Source organism: Paramisgurnus dabryanus, chromosome 2 (assembly GCF_030506205.2).
Source record: "Paramisgurnus dabryanus chromosome 2, PD_genome_1.1, whole genome shotgun sequence".
Classification (NCBI taxonomy): domain Eukaryota; kingdom Metazoa; phylum Chordata; class Actinopteri; order Cypriniformes; family Cobitidae; genus Paramisgurnus; species Paramisgurnus dabryanus.
The window spans coordinates 56,276,108-56,297,739 of NC_133338.1; the positions used below are offsets into that span (position 1 = coordinate 56,276,108).

Here is a 21,632-nt window from a genome sequence, read left to right on the forward strand (position 1 = left end):
AGAAGCACTAGGCACCCAATTTTTTTGAGTGCTTTAATATGAAAACAATCTGAAAAAAGTTAGATTTTCATGATATGTCCCCTTTAACTCAAATAAATATGTTAGATGCCTTTCTTACATTGCAAAAAAAAAAGATTATTATTATTGTTATTAAAGAAAGCACAGTGCGTCACCTCGGTTGATTTAAGAAATTGAATATCTCATTTGTTACTATGTAGAAAATACTTAAGTGATGATTGCCTTTGTGTTTTTTAATACAGAAGTTTAATAATGACTGGTGGATCGGGCGTTTGGTGAAAGAAGGCTGTGACATCGGCTTCATTCCGAGTCCATTGAAACTGGAAAACACTCGCATCCATCAGGATCATCGTTCCAAACCAGGAAAATTCTATTCCAGGTACACAAAACCTCCTTATCTGCATATCAACTGAAATGAGTGCTTTAATGTGCTTTAGTTTGATGATGTGTTTTATTTTAATTCTTAACTTCCTATCATTTAGCATTGTTAACAATATTTTAAATGCCATGTCTGTCATGTACTGTTATATCAATAGATACATTTTAATTACATTTTTACAAACGTTTTAATATTTTGTTTTCCTCTGAACTTAACTTTCTTCTAAACATTGCTTTCCTTCACAGTAAATCTGGAGCAAACTCAATATCTAGTTTGGGAGACATTGTTTCAAACTCACGTAAATCAACTCCACCTTCATCAGGTAATAGAAAACATTTTATTTTCAACATTTATAACATTTCACATTGTGCTTAACACACATACACACACAGTGTCTTTAAGTACAAAATATACCCACAGGGATGCCAGGTCTGCGTAAACAAACCCAATTCGCTTATTAAAGGTGCCAAAGAATGCATTGTAATAATCTGTTAAATTGTTCTCTGATATCTACACAAAGTTTGTGGCTTTATTAAGTGCAAAAATGATCCAGAGTCAGTTTTTCCTGTCCATTTACAACCTTAGGATTTGCCTTTATAATGAAATGGTCTATTATTACCTTGTTTAAAAAGGTCATGAATAATAATGTTGAGCTCTGCTCTGATTGGCTGTTTCTCCTTCAGTAGCTCTGTGTGTGTGTAAACAGATCTTATGTTTGAGTCTGTATCAGATTTTGAGGAATAATCAATTGTTTGGAGATTGTTAATGGACGTTTCTGAGTGGTAAATTTGTGTTTTTTTTCAGTATGGACCTGCAAACATAACTGTAACGTCAATAGTAGAACTTAAGCCTAAATGCTAGCATATAGCATTAACTAGCATATAGCGTTAACTAGCATAAGCTATAGCGTTAACTAGCATATAGCATTAACTAGCATATAGTACTAACTTAGCAGTCACAACTTTGTTTTTAGCATTGTAACAACATTGTACTTAATTTAATGTGTAATTTAATGTTGAGGACTTGGGGCGTACATCTCGACTGTAACGTCACAGTTGGTGTTATGTTGAGATCGGTCTGTTTTCCAGCGGTCTTTTGCATGCATGAGGTTTACATAAGAAGGAGGAAACAATTGTCTTTGAGGCTCATGATATGTTATTACCATCTACACCCAGTTTGAAAGTTTCCCAGTTCAGCAGGAAAACCACAGACCTGGCAACCCTGTATACCATTACTTGATCATGTGGTCTTGTTTCAGTTTAACCACAGTACTGTAGGGGGTGCTAAAGATTATTTGTTAGTAGTGATAAGAGCTTCAAATCAATTGAACCAATTGCTTGACTAAATTATTTACTATTTCAAAACATTCAAAACACCACAGGAATTTAATAAAAGAGGAATTTCTATGAGACTGAGATGTTTAGCATGTCTAGCACTTTTTGTATGTTCACGGATTCAAAACAATCCCTAGTGGCAGTCATCCGAGTTTTGAAATGTTTCGAAACAGTAATGACATAATGAAGCATGTGGAATCATCATGTGATTTACCGAATTGGATACACGAGAAAAAGATTCGAAAAAGGATTCAAAGCTTTATGACACAGTGTTTCGAAAGCAGCCATGACTATACGTTAGATCTTAATTCTTGTTTATCATTGCTTATCATTTGCTTACATATTGTAGATGTCTGCACATCCCTCACAGTTGATTTGTTGTTTTGCTAAAATGCTTCAAGTTTTTTTTTATTTTGTTTACTTTGAGGCACAAGAAAGTTTGACATTACAATGCCAATGTATCTTTACAATAATATATATTCCAGTAGCTTGTCTTAAACTGTACAGTGTTGTTAAATGATTGCACTGTGTATGTATATATGTGTGTGTAGCTGTGGATTTAGAGGCTGCTGGATTAGATGCAGAGGAGAACGACCCTCCTCTTCCTCAGCGTTCTCCTAAAGCCAGTCCAAACGCAGTCATAACCCCTTTAGCTCGTGAGAAACGAATGCCTTTCTTTAAGAAGGTAAAACACACCGGTGGGGTGCTTCATCCGTCTGTTTGGCTGCGTCTCACCTGCTGCACAACATCATGCAAAGCCTCTGACGCTTATCATTGTCTGAATGTCCAGTAGCTTATTCTCTCTCTTTCTCTCTCTTTCTCTCTCTCTCTCTCTCTCTTCCTCGCTCACATCCTTTTGCTTCCTCTTCCTCTCGTTTGTTCTTGATTCCCTCTAATGTTCCTCAGCTAAACAGAGGCAGAAGTCGGTGAGTTGAGTCTCAGAGAGTCACATGGGGTCATTCCTGTTCTGCTGTATCATTTTAACACTTTTATTTAAAGAACACAGGAAAAAATATATTTTTCTTTTCTTAGTTTTATTTGGAACCTCTTGTTTATATGAAAGAAACATATAAAGCACTGAATATTTTCAGATTTCAGTTTTATATAAAGTACTTGATAAACATTAAACACTCGATCTATGAGGTCATTTTTGATGTGGTCATATAGCAGGAATGACTCTCAGGCTCTGACAGATAAACTGCTCATTGTGTTTCTCTACATTGACCTGATATTCTGCTTTAATGCTTTTGTGTTTGTTTGCTTGTTTGTTTGTTTGTTTGTGTTTGTGTTTATGTTTGACACAAAGAATGGGGTGTCTAGATTTCTAGATTTGAAAAGTAATTTGCTCATTTGCTTTAAAATGAGATGTTATCTGTTCATATTATAAACATTTGTATTCATGAATTGGGAAGACACTTTTATCATTCAGTCCATACTTTATATATCATTATGGGATTTAAACTCATGACCTTTGTGTTGCTAATGCAATGCTGTACCACTTGTACTACAAAAACACTACACTTAGCATGTGTTTTCCACGTTATTAACAATAACGTTTTAGACAAACCCATTCTGTGTGTCTGCATGTGTGTAAATCAACACTTTTTATTAAAAATGTTTTTCAAGATTTTAATTTCTTATTATGCATTACGTTGTTTTAAATGTGACCCAGGACCACAAAACCAGTCATTAGTCGCATGGGTATATTTGTAGGAATAACATTTACATTTACATTTAGTCATTTAGCAGACGCTTTTGTCCAAAGCGACTTACAAGTGAGGTAAACAATAGAAGCAATTATGGCAACATAAGAACAGCAATACATAAGTGCACTGGAAATAGTCTCATCAAGTCCAACACAATATACATAGCCAAGGGTATGTTAGTAGTTGTTTTTATTTTTATTTATTTATTTTTTTTAGATAAAGAGGAAGGTAAATAGAGAAAGAGATAAAGAGAAGGGTAACTAAATAAAGATAGTAAATCTGTAATTAGGAAGTTAGGTAATGGTGGAAGAGATGGGTTTTTAGCCGAGTCTTAAAGACAGCTACAGTGTCAGCTGATCGTGTCACGACCGGCAGATCATTCCACAGTTGTGGGACAGTTCCTGAGAAGGTACGCGTTAGTAATACATTGTAAGGGTCAAAATTATAGATTTTTTAATGCCAAAAATCATTATGATATTAAGTAAAGATCATGTTGCATTTCCTATCGTAAATATATCATAAAAGTAATATGTGTTGCTAATATGTGACTTCATTTGGACAACTTTAAAGGAACAGTATGTAAGAAATGTATATCAATGAATCATAAAATGGCCCTGATATGTCACTAGACATTAAGAATTTATTTTAATTTCAAATATTTTTATCACTGACATCAGTGGCCTGGCAAGGATATTGTCATTTAAAAAGTGGAGTTGCAGCCCTCAACTGATGTTTATGTTGTCATTTTGCGTATTGGCCACTAGTTGTGTGATTGCAGTACCAGTTTTAGCCACAAGGTTTGTGATTGCAATACCAGTTTTGGCCACAATCCTACATACTGTTCCTTTAAAAGGTGATTTTCTCAATATTCAGATTTTTTGCACCCTCAGATTCCAGATTTTCAAATAGTATCTCAGCAAATATTGTCCTGTCCTAACAACCATACATCAATGGAAAGCTTATTTATTCAGTTATTTATTTATGTATAAATCTTAATTAAAAAAATTAACCCTTATGACTGTTTTTTGGGCCAGGTAACACATGTGTAATCAAAAATGCATTTAATCAGAAAGGAATATTAAGTTGGTAATGTGTTATTCAGATGAACTGATCGGGTGTCAAACTTATTCTGAACTCGGGCAAACTTTAGATTAAAAATAACATTAAATAATGCATACTTTATTCATTTTTCAAAGACAGCGTGTTTTACTTCAGCTGTCAATAACCTCATGAAAAATACATGCAGACAGACCATCATTTCATTTACTGTAAATCTGAGATATTAAAGCATGCATGAAACTTAACACAGTAACCTGATGATATTAAGTTTGACACTTGAAACCTAGATAGTAACAATCTAAAGAAGAAGTCCTTTCTAGATGATGTGTCTGGTGTTGGTATTGTTTGCATACAGTATATGTGTATACAGAATCCTAACTTTATATTTTATGCTGGTCTATAGACAGAACACGTTCCTCCGTATGATGTGGTGCCATCAATGAGACCGGTGGTGTTAGTGGGACCTTCACTTAAAGGCTATGAGGTCAGATCCTTTAAAGTTACATCATAACCCAGAAATAATCATTCTCACCCTCACATCACCTATACGACTCAAACAACAAAAGAGACTTTAGATTTTATGGCACAATTAAATGTTTATATGACTCCTGTACTGTATTTCAACTTATATAAGGAACATTAAAGATATTTTAAGTACAGTACAGTGCTGTCAACAGTGTATAAGAAATAAAAGGATAAGTGCATAAGTGTTGACAAGTTTGTCATAAACTACTGTGAATCATGACAGAATAAAAGCATAAATAAAAGGTATTTTTTACGGAAATAAAAAAATTCAGCAAGAATCTAACTACAGAATAAATGTGACCTGTGCTGGCAAAATGAGTCGCAATGTGCACCGTCTAATTTTGAGCTAGAGAAAGAAGAAAGTATAAATGTTGATTTTGGTTGAAATTCAAGTTTTCATAAACATAAGTATATTAAGCCCTTATTTAGCGACCTCGATGATCTAAATATTCATTAAACATCTAAAATTAACTTTATTTTCATGTTTTCGGAGAGGTGAGCCGTCCTAAATGCTTAATCTAATACAAAGACGCGTCTCCATCCACATGTGCATCTGACATTTTGGTTTCAGTTTTTAAACATGCATGAGAAAATAAAGTGCAGGATTTGCTTAATATTAAAGTAATTTTTTAAGAAAGATAAAGTTTGGGATCTGATTGATGTTAAAATAATTAAGAAAATGATCTTCCTCGTGGTGACTGACAGATCTGATGAATGCACAGATGTGCGAGCCCAATATATAAACATATAGACAGAATTACAGTTTAAAAAAGATCTGTTTTGACAAGAATTCATGCAGATATAATCTGTTATGTCTTAAGTGAATGTTTGGTTAACTGTTGGGAAAAATATCTGATGTGTAAGATTATATTAGATCCTTGCATTATAGTAGATCTTAAATGTCAATCAAACAATAACAGAAAGATAAAAGTTGAACATATATTTTTCCTATAGATATTGTTTTTGACTTTGTGCTAAATCTATTAGTTTTGGTACGGATGCTGTGATTTTGCTTTTGAAATCTCAAAAATCTTTAACTGGATTTTTCTCAAAATTGACTCGATCAACTTCAAACAGTTGTAGCTCTGTAATTTTTGTCAGATTCTAACAAATCATACATCATTTTGAAGTTTCTTTAATAGAGATAGCAAAATATAAATCACTCATTTTTTTAAATTGGCTCGTTCCAACTCATTTTGCCAGCACAGGTCACAAATTCTCTTAATGGTCATTTTTCATTCTGCCCATGGATGGATGTTTACTTAAGTCTTTGAGCAACATCCGTGTAGTCTAAACATTTCCCATAAATCCTGCATGCACTCATAAAACTTACAGATTTATGTTTATATTATGAATGTGGAATCCGACAGACAGTAAACTACACACAAATGTCTTTTATTTTAAACAGGTTACAGATATGATGCAGAAAGCACTGTTTGACTTTCTAAAGCACCGCTTTGAGGGGAGGTAAGACTGTCTCTCTCTCTCTCTCTCTCTCTCTCTCTCTCTCTCTCTCTCTCTCTCTCTCTCTCTCTCTCTCTCTCTCTCTCTCTCTCTCTTTTATATATTTTGTGTGTGTCACGTGAGCCTGCAAAGTCTCTTTAAATAGTCACATCTCATTGCCATAATTGGTCATGCTGATCCACAAACACAAACATGACTCTTCCTGCTACTGACTGCACAAAAATCACTGTGTGTTAAACCTCAGATAAATGTGTGCGTGTTTGTGTGTGTTTAATATGGCACATTCAAACTTTATACTTGTGCACTAGTGACAGTTTAAGTAAAAAAACAATACAAATAATTTACAAAGTTGTAGTTTAAATAAATTAAAATTAAAATGAGACATTAAAAACGTTTACAAGATTTTGACAATGCATTATAAAATGTCTCAAACTAAACCAAAAATAGATTTCTGTAAGTGCTGACAGTTGTGTAAAGTCATTTAAACAGATGAAAGCTCACAGATCTTCTGCAGTTACTGTAAGTCTCAATCATTGTGTTTTCTCAGAAACAGTAAATGACTTTCAGAAATGTTCTCTTGTGTTTTTCTCTCATTCAGGATATCAATCACAAGAGTGACGGCTGATATTTCTCTTGCCAAACGCTCTGTGCTGAACAATCCAAGCAAACACGCCATCATCGAGCGCTCCAACACTCGATCTAACTTAGGTGAGAGAGGTGTTAAGATCAGATAATCTGCTGACATTTCTACACCAAACGCTTTGAATTGCTCTTATAATTGATTCTGTACTGCTGACACATTAAAGCTACGGCCACACCAAAAGATTTTTTAACCCTTGTTGCATTTTTCAGATTCACTACCCTTTCGTGTTGTTCAGGATGAAAACATCCAATAAATTAAAGGCTGTAAAAATGCATCAGATAATTATTTTTCCTTTTTATGCATAAACCTGTTAATCAACCTCAGTACTGATAAATACAACTAAATGTTTACAATGTTTGCATTATTTTAACTTTTAATTGCCAAGTTCATAAATGATGTCACTCATAGATATGTATAAAGGCTAGATGTCTCTCCCACGCTGCTGGCCAATTGAGTGGAACGTCTGCATTTGGCGGCCATCTTACCACAGGCAGCTCGCTCACTCGTAGCATTGAGTTTTAATGGTGCAGGTACTTTTAAATGACCATAACTTGCTTAATTTTTTACTGATTTTCAAACGGTTTGGTTTGTTATAAACGTCAAAGATGTACCTATGACACTGCATACTTATACTAAAAAAAATCATGAAACATGTTAAAGCACCCAGAATTATAGCCAAGTTAATAACGCTTTGTAAGAAACCAAACCGTTTGAAAATTTTAGCAAGTTATGGTCATTTAAAAGTACCTGCACCATTTATTGCATGATTTATATCCTGATGGCCGCCAGGTGATGACGTTAGAGACTCCGCGGTAACACATCTAGTCTTTATACATCTATGATGTCACTGATTTGGGGAAAAACACAAATGATTGTGGACTGGATTTATTTTACAGTCTTGGGCACGTCAAAGATTAGTAAAACATTGCCTTTGATGCATTGTTAGTTTTTGTGCAGCGCCAGATTTTTTCTCCCTCATTTACTGTTTTTGCCCCATTGACTGCCATTATAACGACATTTTTTGATTGCAAAGCCATGACACCATATAATTATGCATTCTTGATTGTTGGTGGTTTTTCCTTTTGCAAAGAGGTACAAATTGTAATTTTAACTGTTGATCACTAGGTGGCACCATTAACCCTTTAGTAGGCCTGTGCAAAAACAAAGCTTAATTTCTGGCTTGAATAGCGATAAAACATTCAACAGGCCCGTGGTATAAATCAAATTAATCAACTGCACTTAAACATGGAAAAAGTCAGATTTTCATGATATGTCCCCTTTAAAATACAATTCTGGATTAATTTATTTGGTTCTTGATTGCCTGAAGACCGTTAAATCTTTCCCCGCCAGCGTTAAAAAAAAAAGGTGCCAGCGCCAGCATTTTTCATGACTTTCACAAAAGTTTAATGCCTTTCAGAAAACATAACATAACATATATTTCTTTAAACATACAATATATCAAATCAAAGAACAAACCCTCTGCTTTCAAACAAAAGAACCTTCATTAGTTCTCTTTTTATTACCTCTCAAATATGGGTAGGATTCTTCAAAAACACAACATTTTGAGCAAAAAGCTGAAATAATTGCCTTTTTATGAAGGACTTTTGATAGAGATCAGATTCAGAGCGATGATCAAAACATACACGGAGTTCTTTCTCTTTTACGTGAGGCGTTACTTTCAGGTTGTATAAGTTGCACCTGGTGGATAATAGCGGTATTGCAGAAAGCCGTAAAATTCTCATCATTGGCAGGGAAGCGTTTTCTCTTAGTTGATGCGTCTACTCATTAATGGCGGGGAAAGAAGTATGGACAAGAGTCTGAAATAATATGTTGAGATAAACACACTGTGGTATAACTGTGATTTGTGTTTTTAGCGGAGGTACAGAGTGAGGTGGAGAGGATCTTTGAACTTGCTCGGACATTACAGCTGGTTGTTCTTGATGCAGACACAATAAACCATCCGGCCCAGCTGGGGAAGACATCTCTGGCTCCTATTATTGTCTATGTTAAGATCACATCTCCTAAGGTACACACACACATTGTGCTTCATGACTATGATCTGCTGAACAGATTGATTCTCTCTGATTGGGTGTCATTCACTGATCATGTGACATTCATACAGAAATCATGAATCGTCAGTAAGTTTGTCGTTGTCGTGATGTTGAGGATCACTGATAATATCTGCTCTGAAAATCTTTCAGGTTCTGCAGAGGTTAATTAAATCTAGAGGAAAATCTCAGGCCAAACATCTCAATGTACAGATGGTCGCAGCTGACAAACTGGCCCAGTGTCCATCAGTGAGTAAACCTACTGTACACACACACCTTTACATATTTATCCAAATGAGGACATTCAATATACTTATTGTTTATCTGTTGTTAAGTCTGACATAACATACAAGGGGCAACCTTCAGATCTCTCTGATGAAGCCAATACAGAAGTTAAAGACTTAAACTGCAATTCATCGACTGGCTGATAGCGGCTGGCTCCAAAAGGGAGTCAATTCCCATAGACCTCCATGTTAATAATATGTTTACAGCCTGGGACAAAAGTGTTTTTGGTCTATATAGCAAGTTTGATATTAAGCCTTAAAGTTCTGCATAATTAAGGGCGTGGTTACCTGAGTGACGGGTGAACTGCCACTGCCGTCACTGCTGTCCAGCTAGGCGGGTGTGGTTTCAGCAATCAGTCACCTCAGCTTCACCCGCATCCCGCCTCTACCCAGTTTTGGCTATCCGTGAGGGATGCAAAGTGATGCGCGGCCAAGATGGCGACAGCAGGCACTGCCCAATATTGGTTTCAAAAAAGCTCTTCAAAAACCTATGGGTGACGTCACGGACAATATGTCCATATTTTTTACAGTCTTCAGTCACGCACCGTTTCCAGGTCCAAATGCTCACAGTTGCCATAGGGAAATAAAAAAAAGAAAATGCTAATATACACTCGAGCCACAGTGTAAAACTACCAAAAACCCCTGATACACATTTTTATATCCATAACAAAATCAAAGATGATCATATATATATATATATTTGTTGTAAACTTGTTATATTTTAGGAAGGGGGTCCCTCATAAAAGGTTCATCATATCTGGGGGTCCTTGGCATCATAGATTTTGAAAAACCCTGTTATAACCTAACTGTACACACCAAATGCAAATTTAACTATTTTAGGGAGTCGATTACATACAAAGTCAATGCAAAGATGCAAATAGACACAAACTCACTTGGGCCAATACGTAGGGCTGGGTATCGATTCAGATGTTCCAGATTGATTCGATTTCAATTCACAAGCTATCAAATCGATTCGATTCTCTATTTAATTTTCGATTCCGTTTCTCGGGTCGGTTTTATAGTCGATTCTAGATTCAACTCAATGAATATGGATTTAATATAAATACTATATTAATAAAAAGAACAGTGAACTGCAGTTTACAAGTGGGTAATTAATAAAAAGAAATTAAAAGCCAAAACACTATCGTCGTCGTCTTGCTTGCGAAATCTAAAATGCTTCCATAGCTTTGATTTTTTTATGTGAAGGTGGCATCAAAGTCAATGAAGCACTGAATGAATGAATGACAGGCTCGCCGCTCGCTCCTTGGTACTGTAACATCGCGCAAGGCAAAAAGAGGATGACATGTAGTGAAGAAGACTAGTAATTACATTAATCTTACATTCAATGGTTGCGGAAATAAATATGAAAAAAATCTATTCTGGTCTTTGAGAATGGTTTTTGAATTGACCACGTAAAAAAAAAAACGATTAATCGAAACGATTGCCATGAAAACAAGTGTTATTTGCCTGAAACGCATCTTTGCACACGTTGAAAATATTCAATTCAAGCTAAAAATTTGCATGACACAAAGTTAAAAAGAGTAATCTAGAGCAAGAAATGCGATTCTATGCGTTTGGTAAGTACGCAGCATAATAGTAAAATCTTCTGCAATTGTATAGTTAAAAAACTTTTTTATTAGTATATTTATAGTGTATTAACAAATGGGAACATCTCCAATCGAAGGTTTTGCTCAGGTTTGTCAGGTCTTGCTCAATGTTGGGTATATTTTTTTGTGTGCAAAATATAGTTAGATAGGTACTACTTTCATTATATACTTACCTGTATGGTACTTCTTATTATAAAAGAAAACATTGAGTTTTAAAATTAAATAAAGAAAATAAATGAAATCATGAATTCAGTCAAACTGTTTTATATTTACATTAACACATAACAAATATTGACCAATAACGCAATAACGCAATTCTAATTGGACTGGTAATATCTGCGTGTTATTTACAAAAAAATATTGTGGGTTATTTCCTTTCACACGCACAAACATTAGTAAATTTCATTGCGTGAATCATTTAAATAATCTCCTCACATACATTTAGTTTCTAAAAGGGAAACTCCTAGAAATGCATATGCAATGAGGTCAATCACAAAAATAACTAGACCTTTTCAGCGCTAATGATCCACTGTGCGTCTTTCGAAAATCTTGACAGTCTTTATTTAACGCCAACATGATGGTTTGCCCTCGCGCAAGCTGTTAGTAAATCTGGCAGTCCAGATGAAATGCAATCCACTTTGCAGAAAGTGTTGACATTCATAACGTGTGAATATTGTGAGATAAATCAATAACCCTAAGATCCCACGACAGAAAGCATCAACATTTATTTTCAATCCTTATGATATTAATATTGTCTACTTACTCTGCAGTGTGATATTAATGGATGATGTTGTCTTTGTAGGAGCTGTTTGACATTATTTTAGATGAGAATCAGTTGGAGGACGCCTGCGAGCACATGGCAGATTATCTGGAGGCGTACTGGAAATCAACTCATCCTCCCAGCGTCCCACAGAGTCATCTACTGTTAGAGCAACATAACACAGAGACTGAAACCACTGATGGACCACAACCTTCATCCAACCTGAAACTAAAGGTACAACTTCCAGAATATCAGACTTTACAATCACCTGTAGAATATCTATCAGCAAACGCTTAATCATCATACTGTTACATAAAACTCTACAAGAGTACAAACAACACAAACACAATGTTGTGATTCTAACAGTGTGTGTGTGTAATGAAACTGATGTGCTTATCCCTCTGTAACATTACTGCTTATCAGACCAATGAGTCTGATCCTCTTACAGATGAATAACATCAGTCACGGTGAGACTTAAACACACTTGCACTTCAGAAATACTTTAGCTTTAAAATGCACTGTATGACATTATAAGATTTGTGTGTTTTGTAGTGAATTGCAGTGATATGTGTGGTGTAAACTGAGCCTTGTGTGTGTTTGTTGTTTTTACAGTAATGCATTTATATATTCCACTTTTTCAGATGGGATTATCCTTAAGAGTTAACGTAAGTGATCAGGTGATGATTTACACTGCAAAAAATGATTTTCAAGAAAATCTTGATGATCAAAACGACCCTCAAAAATAAGTCTAGTTTTTAGACCAAAAATATCAAATTTAAGTGATTTTGTGCACAAAACACGCAAAAAAATCTGCCAATGGTGTACAGTAAGCAAATTTTTCTTACATTTTTCTTGAATTTAGTGTTTAAGAAAAATGTTCAAGATTGTTTTGCTTAAATTTGATTTTTTTGGTCTAAAAACTAGACTTATTTTCTTGGGTCGTTTTGCTCAGCAAGAAAAAGCATCTTAATTTAAGAACTTTTAGATATTTTTACTGAAAACAAGACAAAAATACAAATAATTTTTTTTCTTGAAAATCATTTTTTTGCAGTGTAGGGGCCCAAAGAGGCGAAGGCCCCTAATTGTTAGTTTTTATATTCTTCTTCTTCTTCCGCCATTGCATCTATGACAGCCCATGAAAAGTGTACGAAGGAAAATTATGAAATTTGGCACACAGACAGAGGACTGTCTGAACACTGCAAAAATGACTTTCTTACTGTTTTATTTAAGTATTTTTGTCTTGTTTTCAGTAAAAATATAAAAAAATTCTTAAAGTAAGATGTCTTTTCTTTGATTAGCAAAATGACCTAGGAAAATAAGTCTAGTTTTTAGACACAAAAATATAAAATTTATTCGAACTTGTGCTTAAAACAAGCAAAAAAATCTGCAAATGGAATAAGAAAACTTTTCTTGAATAAATGGTTTATGAAAAAAGTAAACTTATTTAAAAAAAAAAAAAAGTTTTAACCACTAATTCACTTAATTTTTTTTTTTTGTCGAACTGAACTTATTTTCCAGGTCATTTTGCTCATAAAGAAAATACATCTTTATTTAAGTATTTTTAGATATTTTTACTGAAAACAAGACAAAAATACTAAGTAAGAAGTCATTTTTTGCAGTAAAATGTTTCCACACCAAATTTGAAGTCTCTGTCAAAACCTGTAACGCCACCAAAAGTCAAAAATTTCACTTACATTTTTGCTTATAACTTCTGATGCGCAAGAAGACAAAATATTTTTTTCCTCTGAATCCTTGGCTCGATGTTGCTGCACCCTATGACGTAATTTTCCATCATGACAAATTTTCCGGCATTTTGAATTTAACAAAAATGGCACAGGCCATTTTGAAGTATTTGAAAAACCTACTTTTTCGAACTCCCCCTGAAGATTTTGTCCGATTTGTGTGAAAATCTGTATTTAGCATTTAGAGACACCCATGGCAAAAACTTATGGAATTCATTTTTTTTTTTTTTTTTTTTTTTTTTTTTTTGGCCCGCCACCACCCCCCCCTCTTCGGAGGATAACTTTTTTTTTTATTATTATTAAGTAAATTATTTTACAGTACAGAAAATAGAAATACTTATTTACAGTGCAACTAAGGGGAGGGGGATTAAGCACCACGTAAAAGTGTAACACATAACATACATAAAACAAAATAACAGATAGATTACAAAAGGACAATACAGTTGCAGTGAGAACTTATTATTGCTGGTTGAATAGAATGATCTTGAGGTTCACGTTCATTAGTTACAGTTAAAGTATTTAAGCGGAAATGGGTTTAAAAAGGGTTGGAAAAACATGTTATGCATGAGTTTAAATAGTGTGTGCCTATAGAGATAAAATAAATGAAATTACATAATAGAAGAGGGAAATGTGTGACTGGTAATGTACACGGCTTGTAGCTATATTTTTGTGTTAAGAAATGATAGAAATGGGGCCCAGATGTCTTCAAAGGCTGATGTCTGCTTCCATCTGTGTGCATTGTATTTCTCTATTGAAATGTGTTCAGAAATTAAATTTATCCAATGATTGATGTTGCAAGATTTCTTTGATTTCCAGTTTTGGAGAACTACTTTCTTAGTGACAGCTAGAGAGACGAGCAACGGATTCCTGTATTTTTGGGGGATATGGATTTTTGAAATGTCGCCAATGAGACAGGGGGTTGGAGATAATGGGATTCTGTGACTCAGGATGGTGGATAATGTCTCAGTGACTGTAACCCAAAATGATTGAACTGGTTGGCATTGCCACATGGCGTGTAAATAATCATCTATCCTACCTAAAGTGCATTGTGAAGGCCCATTTTAAACATTTTACTTTGGGTGATGTGAGTTCTGTGAATGACTTTATATTGTATAAGCTGCAGGTTTGTGTTATTGGTCATGAAAAATGTGTTCCTACAGATTTGTTCCCAGTACTCAGGGTTGGAAGAGAAGGCCAAGTCAGCTTCCCATTTGGTTGTTGGGAGTGTTATTGTTGTGTTTTGGTGGGAAATCATAGTGTATAGTTGGGAGGTTAATTTTTTGAAGGTATTAATTTTCATAAGTTCTTCTATAAGTTGAGATGGTTGTAATGTATTATTTATAAGTCTGGTTTTGTGTTTAATTCTAAGTCTAAGTTGTTGATATTGAAGAAATTGTTCTTTCCCAACCCCATATTTCTGTGTGAGTGTGTCAAATGACATGAAGTGGTGGTTCTCAAATACATGGTGAAGATGTGTGATTCCTTTTTGTGCCCATGTGGGGAAAATCAGAGGTTTATTTTGAATCTTGAATTCTGGGTTATGCCAAAGTGGGGTAAACTTATTTAATTCTAGTGATGATTTTGTGATTTGATTTGTTTTCCACCAGGCTGTCGGAGTTGATTGTATAGTAATGCTTTGGAAGAGGTTGGATTTCTTAATTGATTGTGGGAGGAAGGGGAGATCTGAAATTGGGATATTTATGCATTGATTTTGTTCCAATTCTAGCCATGGGTAATTGTACTTGTGTATATTGATCCATTTAACTAAATACTGTAATTGATTTGCCAGGAAGTAATGATGGAAGTTTGGAGCCTCAAGCCCCCCATGTGATTTTTTATTTTGTAGTGTTGAGAGTGAAATTCTGGGTTTTTTATTTTTCCAATAAAATTGTGTTGTTAAAGAATTAAGAGTTTTGAACCATTTATCTGTGGGAGTGACGGGAATCATAGAAAAAAGGTAGTTAATTTGAGGTAGGGTTTTCATTTTTACAGCGGCTATTCTTCCGATTAATGTAAGTGGATGTTTAGACCAGCGTTTATATTCGTCTTCAATTTTCTTAAGGAGAGGAGTGTAGTTGAGAGTGAAAAGCTCTGACAGCCTGGGGGAAATCTGAATCCCTAGGTACTTGATGTTGCCAGTGTGAAGGTGGAGGGAGGGGTCCTGAGCTCCAGAATCCCATGCATCATCTGATAGTGGTAGTAAAATTGACTTGTTCCAGTTGATAGTGTAATGTGAGACAAGTGAGAAATTACTGATAATATTGAACGTTTCTTGAAGTGACACTCGTGGGTTCTGTAGATATAGTAAAAGATCATCTGCATATAAACTGATTTTGTGTTGTACATTGTCTACCTGAATTCCTTTGATTATGGTGTTTTGTCGTATTGCTGCTGCGAGAGGTTCAATAAAAATGGCAAAGAGGGAGGGCGAGAGAGGACATCCCTGTCTGGTGCCCTGATGTAGTGTGAAACTCTGTGAAGTAATTCCGTTGGTGGTGATGGTGGCCCTGGGTGATGAATACAGTATTTTAATCCAGTGGATGAACGACTCTCCAAAACCAAACTTGTGAAGTGTACTGAATAAAAATTCCCAGTTTACCTTATCGAAGGCTTTTTCTGCGTCAAGTGAAATGATAATTGTTTTCTGTTGTCTTTCTTGTGATATATTAAATAAATTAAAAAGTCTACGGACATTATCTGTAGCGTGTCTATTTTTTATGAAACCTGTCTGATCTGGATGAATGATTGTGGGGGTGACTGTTTCTATTCTAGTTGCTAATGCTTTGGTGATAATTTTCAAATCAGTATTTAATAATGAGAGAGGTCGGTAGCTTGAGGGATGAGATGGATCTTTGTTGGGTTTTAGTAGTAATGTTATGGCTGCTGTATTCATGTGTGTGGGTATGGTGGATGACTTTTTTATTTCTATAATTACTCTGTTAAATAGTGGTGATAATATGTCCCAAAAGTTTCTGTAAAATTCAGCTGGTAGTCCATCTGGCCCTGGAGATTTATTGCTAGGAATTTTATTGAGTGCTTTAGTAAGTTCATTAATGCTTAGGGGTGCGTCTAGAATGTTGGTTTGTTCTAAAGTTAATTTTGGCAATGTCAGACTATTCAAAAAAGTGTTGATTTCTGATTGAGTAGGTTGGTGAGTGGGGGAATAGAGATTGCTATAGAAATTTCTAAATATATTATTTATATCCTGTGGGTTTTGGTTAATATTTCCTGTGGTGTCTAAGATGGCTGGGATGATTGATTTCTCTTTCTTGTATTGGAGTAGATTTGCTAGGTATTTACTGTTTGCTTTGTTATTGTATTGAAAACCATTATATTTCAGTTGCTGAATTTGAAATTGTGTTCTTTTCTGTATGATATCATCAATTTGTATTTTGAGTTCTTTTAATTCCTTCTGTTTTGGTTCACTGGGATGGTGAGATATTTCATTTGTTAGGAGTTTGATTTTTTGTTCTAATGTATTTTCCAATTGTTGTTGCTGTTTTTTCCTATATGAAGAGTATGATATAATTTTCCCTCGGATTACGGCTTTACCAGTTTCCCATAACAGTGAAGGTGAGGTGTCTGGAGAGTCGTTCATTTCCAGAAAGAATGCCCACTCTCGCCTTATAAGGGTTGTAAAGTTGGGGTCTTCTAGTAGTGAGGTATTGAAGCGCCATCGAATTGAAGTTTTAGCCTGTGTTTGGGTATTTATGGACAGAGAGATAGGGGCATGATCACTAATTACAATAGGGTAGATTTTGTTATCTGATATCTTGGTTATTAGTGAATTGCTGATGATGAATAAGTCGAGTCTAGATGAACATTGGTGAACTGTAGAAAAGTATGAATATTCCCTTAAAGAGGGGTTCCTCATTCTCCAACTGTCGCTAAGGCCGTAGTCCTCCATATATTGCTTTATTATGTCAGTGGAGTGCCAATTTCTTAAGTTGCCAGAGGTGCTTGAGCGGTCAATTGTGGGATTGATGACTGTATTAAAATCTCCTGCTATGATGAGATTGTTTGAATTTGATAGTATTGAGAAGAAATTGTGGAAGAAAGATGGATCATCATTGTTAGGACCATAAATGTTTGCCAATGTAAATGTTGTGTGGTTTATAATTGCATTAATAATGATGAATCTACCGTCTGGGTCTATAATAGATTGGTTAGGTGAAAACTGAATATCTTTATTTATTAAAATAGAGACGCCTCTTTGTTTGCTGTTAAATGTTGAAGAGTATATTTTGTCAAATTGTTTAAAGTTGAGATATTGCAATTCTGTGTGTGTTAAATGTGTTTCTTGAAGGAAGCAAACATCAGCCCTCAGTTTTATTAGGTGATTGATTACTTTAAGTCTTTTGGTTTGGTTACGAAAGCCGCGTACATTCCATGTTATCAAGTTAAGTGGTTGCATGTGTGCATGTCAGATTTGTCAGAGTTGTGAGCTAGCTCGTATATATGAGTTAAGAGACATATAAAATAATAAAGGGAAAGAAAGAGTTGAGAAAGGGAGAGAGGGATAGATGGGTTTGTATGAGGTAATAAGGCATGGGTGTTTTTGCTTATCAATATTGGGAGGATGTATTCCATATTGCACATTACATGTTTTCCAGCGTTTTTGCTTGGGGTTAATGTAAGAGGTAGTAGTGGTATGGAGCGTGGATACAAGAGTAACCAATAGTTATTGAGCAACTGGACTTTACATATATAGACAAGGAGACACAAAAAGACAAGACATAAAAACAAATAAAGGCACATGTCTTATCAGAGTCAAAGGAAAAGAGAGAGAGAGGGAGAGAGAGGGGAAGAGGGAGAGAGAGAGAGAACAGACAGAGAGATTCTGATAAATGAAACCAACAATAAAAAAAAAAAATAATAATAATAATAAAAAAAAAACGGAAAAAAAGAAAAAAAAAAGCCGTAGAAAGATAAGCAAATGAGGAGATAAGGAGAGAGAGAGTGTGTGTGTGTAAGCACAGAACTTAACCACTGGGCTTAAAAAGTCTGTAGGTTAAGAGAGGTGTGGAAGAAAAATAATAATAATAATAATAATAGAAAAAAGGAAAATCTACAAATATAATACACACATACACACATATATATTACACATATACACACATATATATATACATATATATACACACATACATACATACATACATACACATACACATATAAACATAAGTATATATATATATAGGATATATATATATATATAACTTATGGAATTCATGTTGATTAGCTTATCCGTTGTTGTATACCCTGGTAACAAATTTGATGCAGAGCATGCAAAAACAGATTACGCGAGTGTATACGTGTTGACCCAACACTTTTTCGTCACAGCACCACCTAGTGGTCTTGAGATATGAAAAATGGCTATTTTTGCTGATGTCTACTGCCAATATAAGTCAAAAATCATGATCGTGGATTTGTAAGATTTCTTTATGCATACCAAGTAAAATAATAGGCTAATAAATGTTTTTCGGTCTGCCATTTTTGGCATCGGCCATTTTGAAATATTTGAAAAACCTATTTTTTCTAACTCCTCCTACAGTTTTTGCCCGATTTGCACAAAAATTGGTTTGTAGCATCTAGAGGCACTTACAGCAAAAAGTAAAAAATTGTGGTGATTGGCCAAACAGATTTAAGGCTGTGTCTTCAATGAACTTACATGTATTCACATGACACTTGTAATCGGAGTCATGTAATCAGCGCCACCCAGTGGTCTTGAGATATACATTTTTTGCTTATATCTACTGCAAATATAAGTCATGAGAGTGATCTGGTTACATTCCTTGAGGCATACTGAGTCAAACAATACTAAAGGGTTTTCATTCTGCCTTTTTGAGTGTTAGCCATTTTTAATTTTGAGACCTTCTTCCTATCCGCCAGAGATTTGAAAAAAAGGCTATTTTTGCATATATTTTTGGAAAATTATGCCTAATAATCACACAACTGTTTTCCCAAACTCAACTTTATTTCTTATTGTGTCCTTGTTGGCTTGAACCCAGTATTGCAGCTTGCAGCTATATTTTAAATGTGAATTTGTTTTTACTATTTTAACCATCAACTGTTTCCAGTCCAGAGAGTTGACAAAAAGGCTTGCAATCAGGTTCCCACATTTACTGATTCATTATTTTATCATTCTGATGTTGCTGAACCAGGATGCAGGGGGAGATCAGAGACCACTGAACGACAGGAGGGGTTTACATGAAGACCACCACCACCATCATCATCATCATCACCAGACTCAGAAATCAAGAAGTTTAGAAAGTCCCGATGACAACATAGAGGAACCTCAAAACAACACAGAGCAGCAACCGTCACAGAGTGAATGGAGGACACAACACATCCATCATTGCTCTTCATCCACACGGACTGAACGTCACAATCATCACCGCCATCATCACCGCCGGACCACGTGGACGCTTTCTCGACAAGAGACGGTGGAGAGCAATGAACCTCATCAAACAGAGGAGGAGGAGCTTCAAACCAATCGCCATCATCATCACCATCATCATCATCGCGGAGACAAAGAGAAAGAGTTCGACCACAACGAGAAGAACAGCAGACATAGAGGACAACAGAAATCACAACGAGAACTTGAGCGTATGAGGGACAGGAGACGAGATGAGACGGAGTGGACAAACGAACATTACATAGAACAGTGACACAAACTCACAAAAATACAACTGTGACACGTAACAGGGTTGAGCAAAATGAACACTTTAAATTCATTATGTATATTAGATTTGAGTAGGCTAAATTAGTATTTGGGATTTGGCCTCGCCCCACAAAACAAATTAAATGTGACCCTGGACCACAAAACCAGTCATAAGGGGTTTTTTTTATTATTGAGATTCTGAAAGGTGAATAAACAAGCTTTCCATTGATGTATGGTTTGTTAGAATAGGACAATATTTGAAAATCGAAATATTGAGAAAATCGCCTTAGAAGATGTCCAAATAAAGTCTTAAGTAACACATATTACTAATGATACATTTTTGATATATTCATGGTAAAGAATTTACAATGGAACTTTACTTAAAATGATTTTTGCTATAAAGATCGATAATTTTGACCCATATAATGTATTTTCGGCTATTGTTACAAATGTTTCAATGCGACTTATGACTGGTTTTATGGTCCAGGGTCAGAAATGACTTTTAATTGACCTTTTATTGATTTATTTTTTAAATATATTAATACATTAAACACAACAATAAAAATAGATTTTAGTTTTGCCATGCAGCACTACAAAATAAAAGTCCACATAGAAACTTTAAATGTATTGATATTGTAACTATTCATTAAACACTGATTATTAATAGGATAATATACTGTATATGTTAAGATGAGATGTATAGCAGCAGTAATTTATTTTCATAACATTAAATGTATTATTAAAATTGTCACAAACAGCAATATTTTTTTCTTGAAATTTCACTTCACTCCCTGAATTCAAATTGAATTTAGTCTCTTTAATCATTCATTGAAATTTAGTCATGTTATAAAGGCATTATTCTTATGTCAATTTTGTTTCTCATACACATGACTACTGACCTCTGTAATGGATCATTGACACATTCTTCACATTATTCGTAGGTGTTTTAAAGGACTGCATAATGTACAGTCTATGACACACAAGTCGATCCATACATACTGTATTAGCTCGGCTTCAAACTCTTCAAACTCCTATCTTCGGGCCTATAGCTACGGTATATAGACCCTTTTTTTTTTGTGATGAGGGCTGTTTTTTGCTGCTGTTATTGCTGCAAAAGGTGGATATAGCAAATATTAAAGTTAAAACTGGCTACAATTTAAATTTTATTTATATAGCACTTTTCACAATTGTTAATTGTTTCAAAGCACCTTCACATGAATAGATGTGGGGAAAACACAGAATAATCATTAGATAATATAATAAGAAGAGTACAGCGGCTAAGAATAAACCGTACAAGCGAGCGTAGTAATAATGTAACGTATACAGTAAAGTGCCAATGTTGGCTGATTCTCCAGGAGATGAAAAAACCCCTAGGAGAAAAACCTGGTGGGAAAACTCC

At 34.8% G+C, this 21,632-nt stretch overlaps 1 protein-coding gene across 5 annotated transcripts in view; it reads left to right on the plus strand.

Moving 5' to 3' along the window:
* cacnb2a (calcium channel, voltage-dependent, beta 2a) overlaps positions 1–21,278 on the plus strand; it is a 55,196-nt gene extending 33,918 nt beyond the window's left edge. The window contains exons 5-14 of one of the 5 annotated variants that reach the window (XM_065261850.2): positions 261–397; positions 643–719; positions 2,283–2,416; positions 4,900–4,980; positions 6,430–6,488; positions 7,084–7,193; positions 9,003–9,154; positions 9,330–9,425; positions 11,870–12,061; positions 19,734–21,278. In XM_065261850.2, coding sequence (XP_065117922.1) covers positions 261–397; positions 643–719; positions 2,283–2,416; positions 4,900–4,980; positions 6,430–6,488; positions 7,084–7,193; positions 9,003–9,154; positions 9,330–9,425; positions 11,870–12,061; positions 19,734–20,240 — 1,545 coding nt within the window. In that variant the 3' untranslated portion in view covers positions 20,241–21,278. Of the gene's footprint in view, positions 1–260; positions 398–642; positions 720–2,282; positions 2,417–2,637; positions 2,658–4,899; positions 4,981–6,429; positions 6,489–7,083; positions 7,194–9,002; positions 9,155–9,329; positions 9,426–11,869; positions 12,062–19,733 lie in introns of all 5 variants that reach the window. The other 4 variants (XM_065261853.2, XM_065261852.2, XM_065261851.2 and 1 more) reach the window with 4 other exon arrangements.
* Positions 21,279–21,632: the final 354 nt, after the last annotated feature.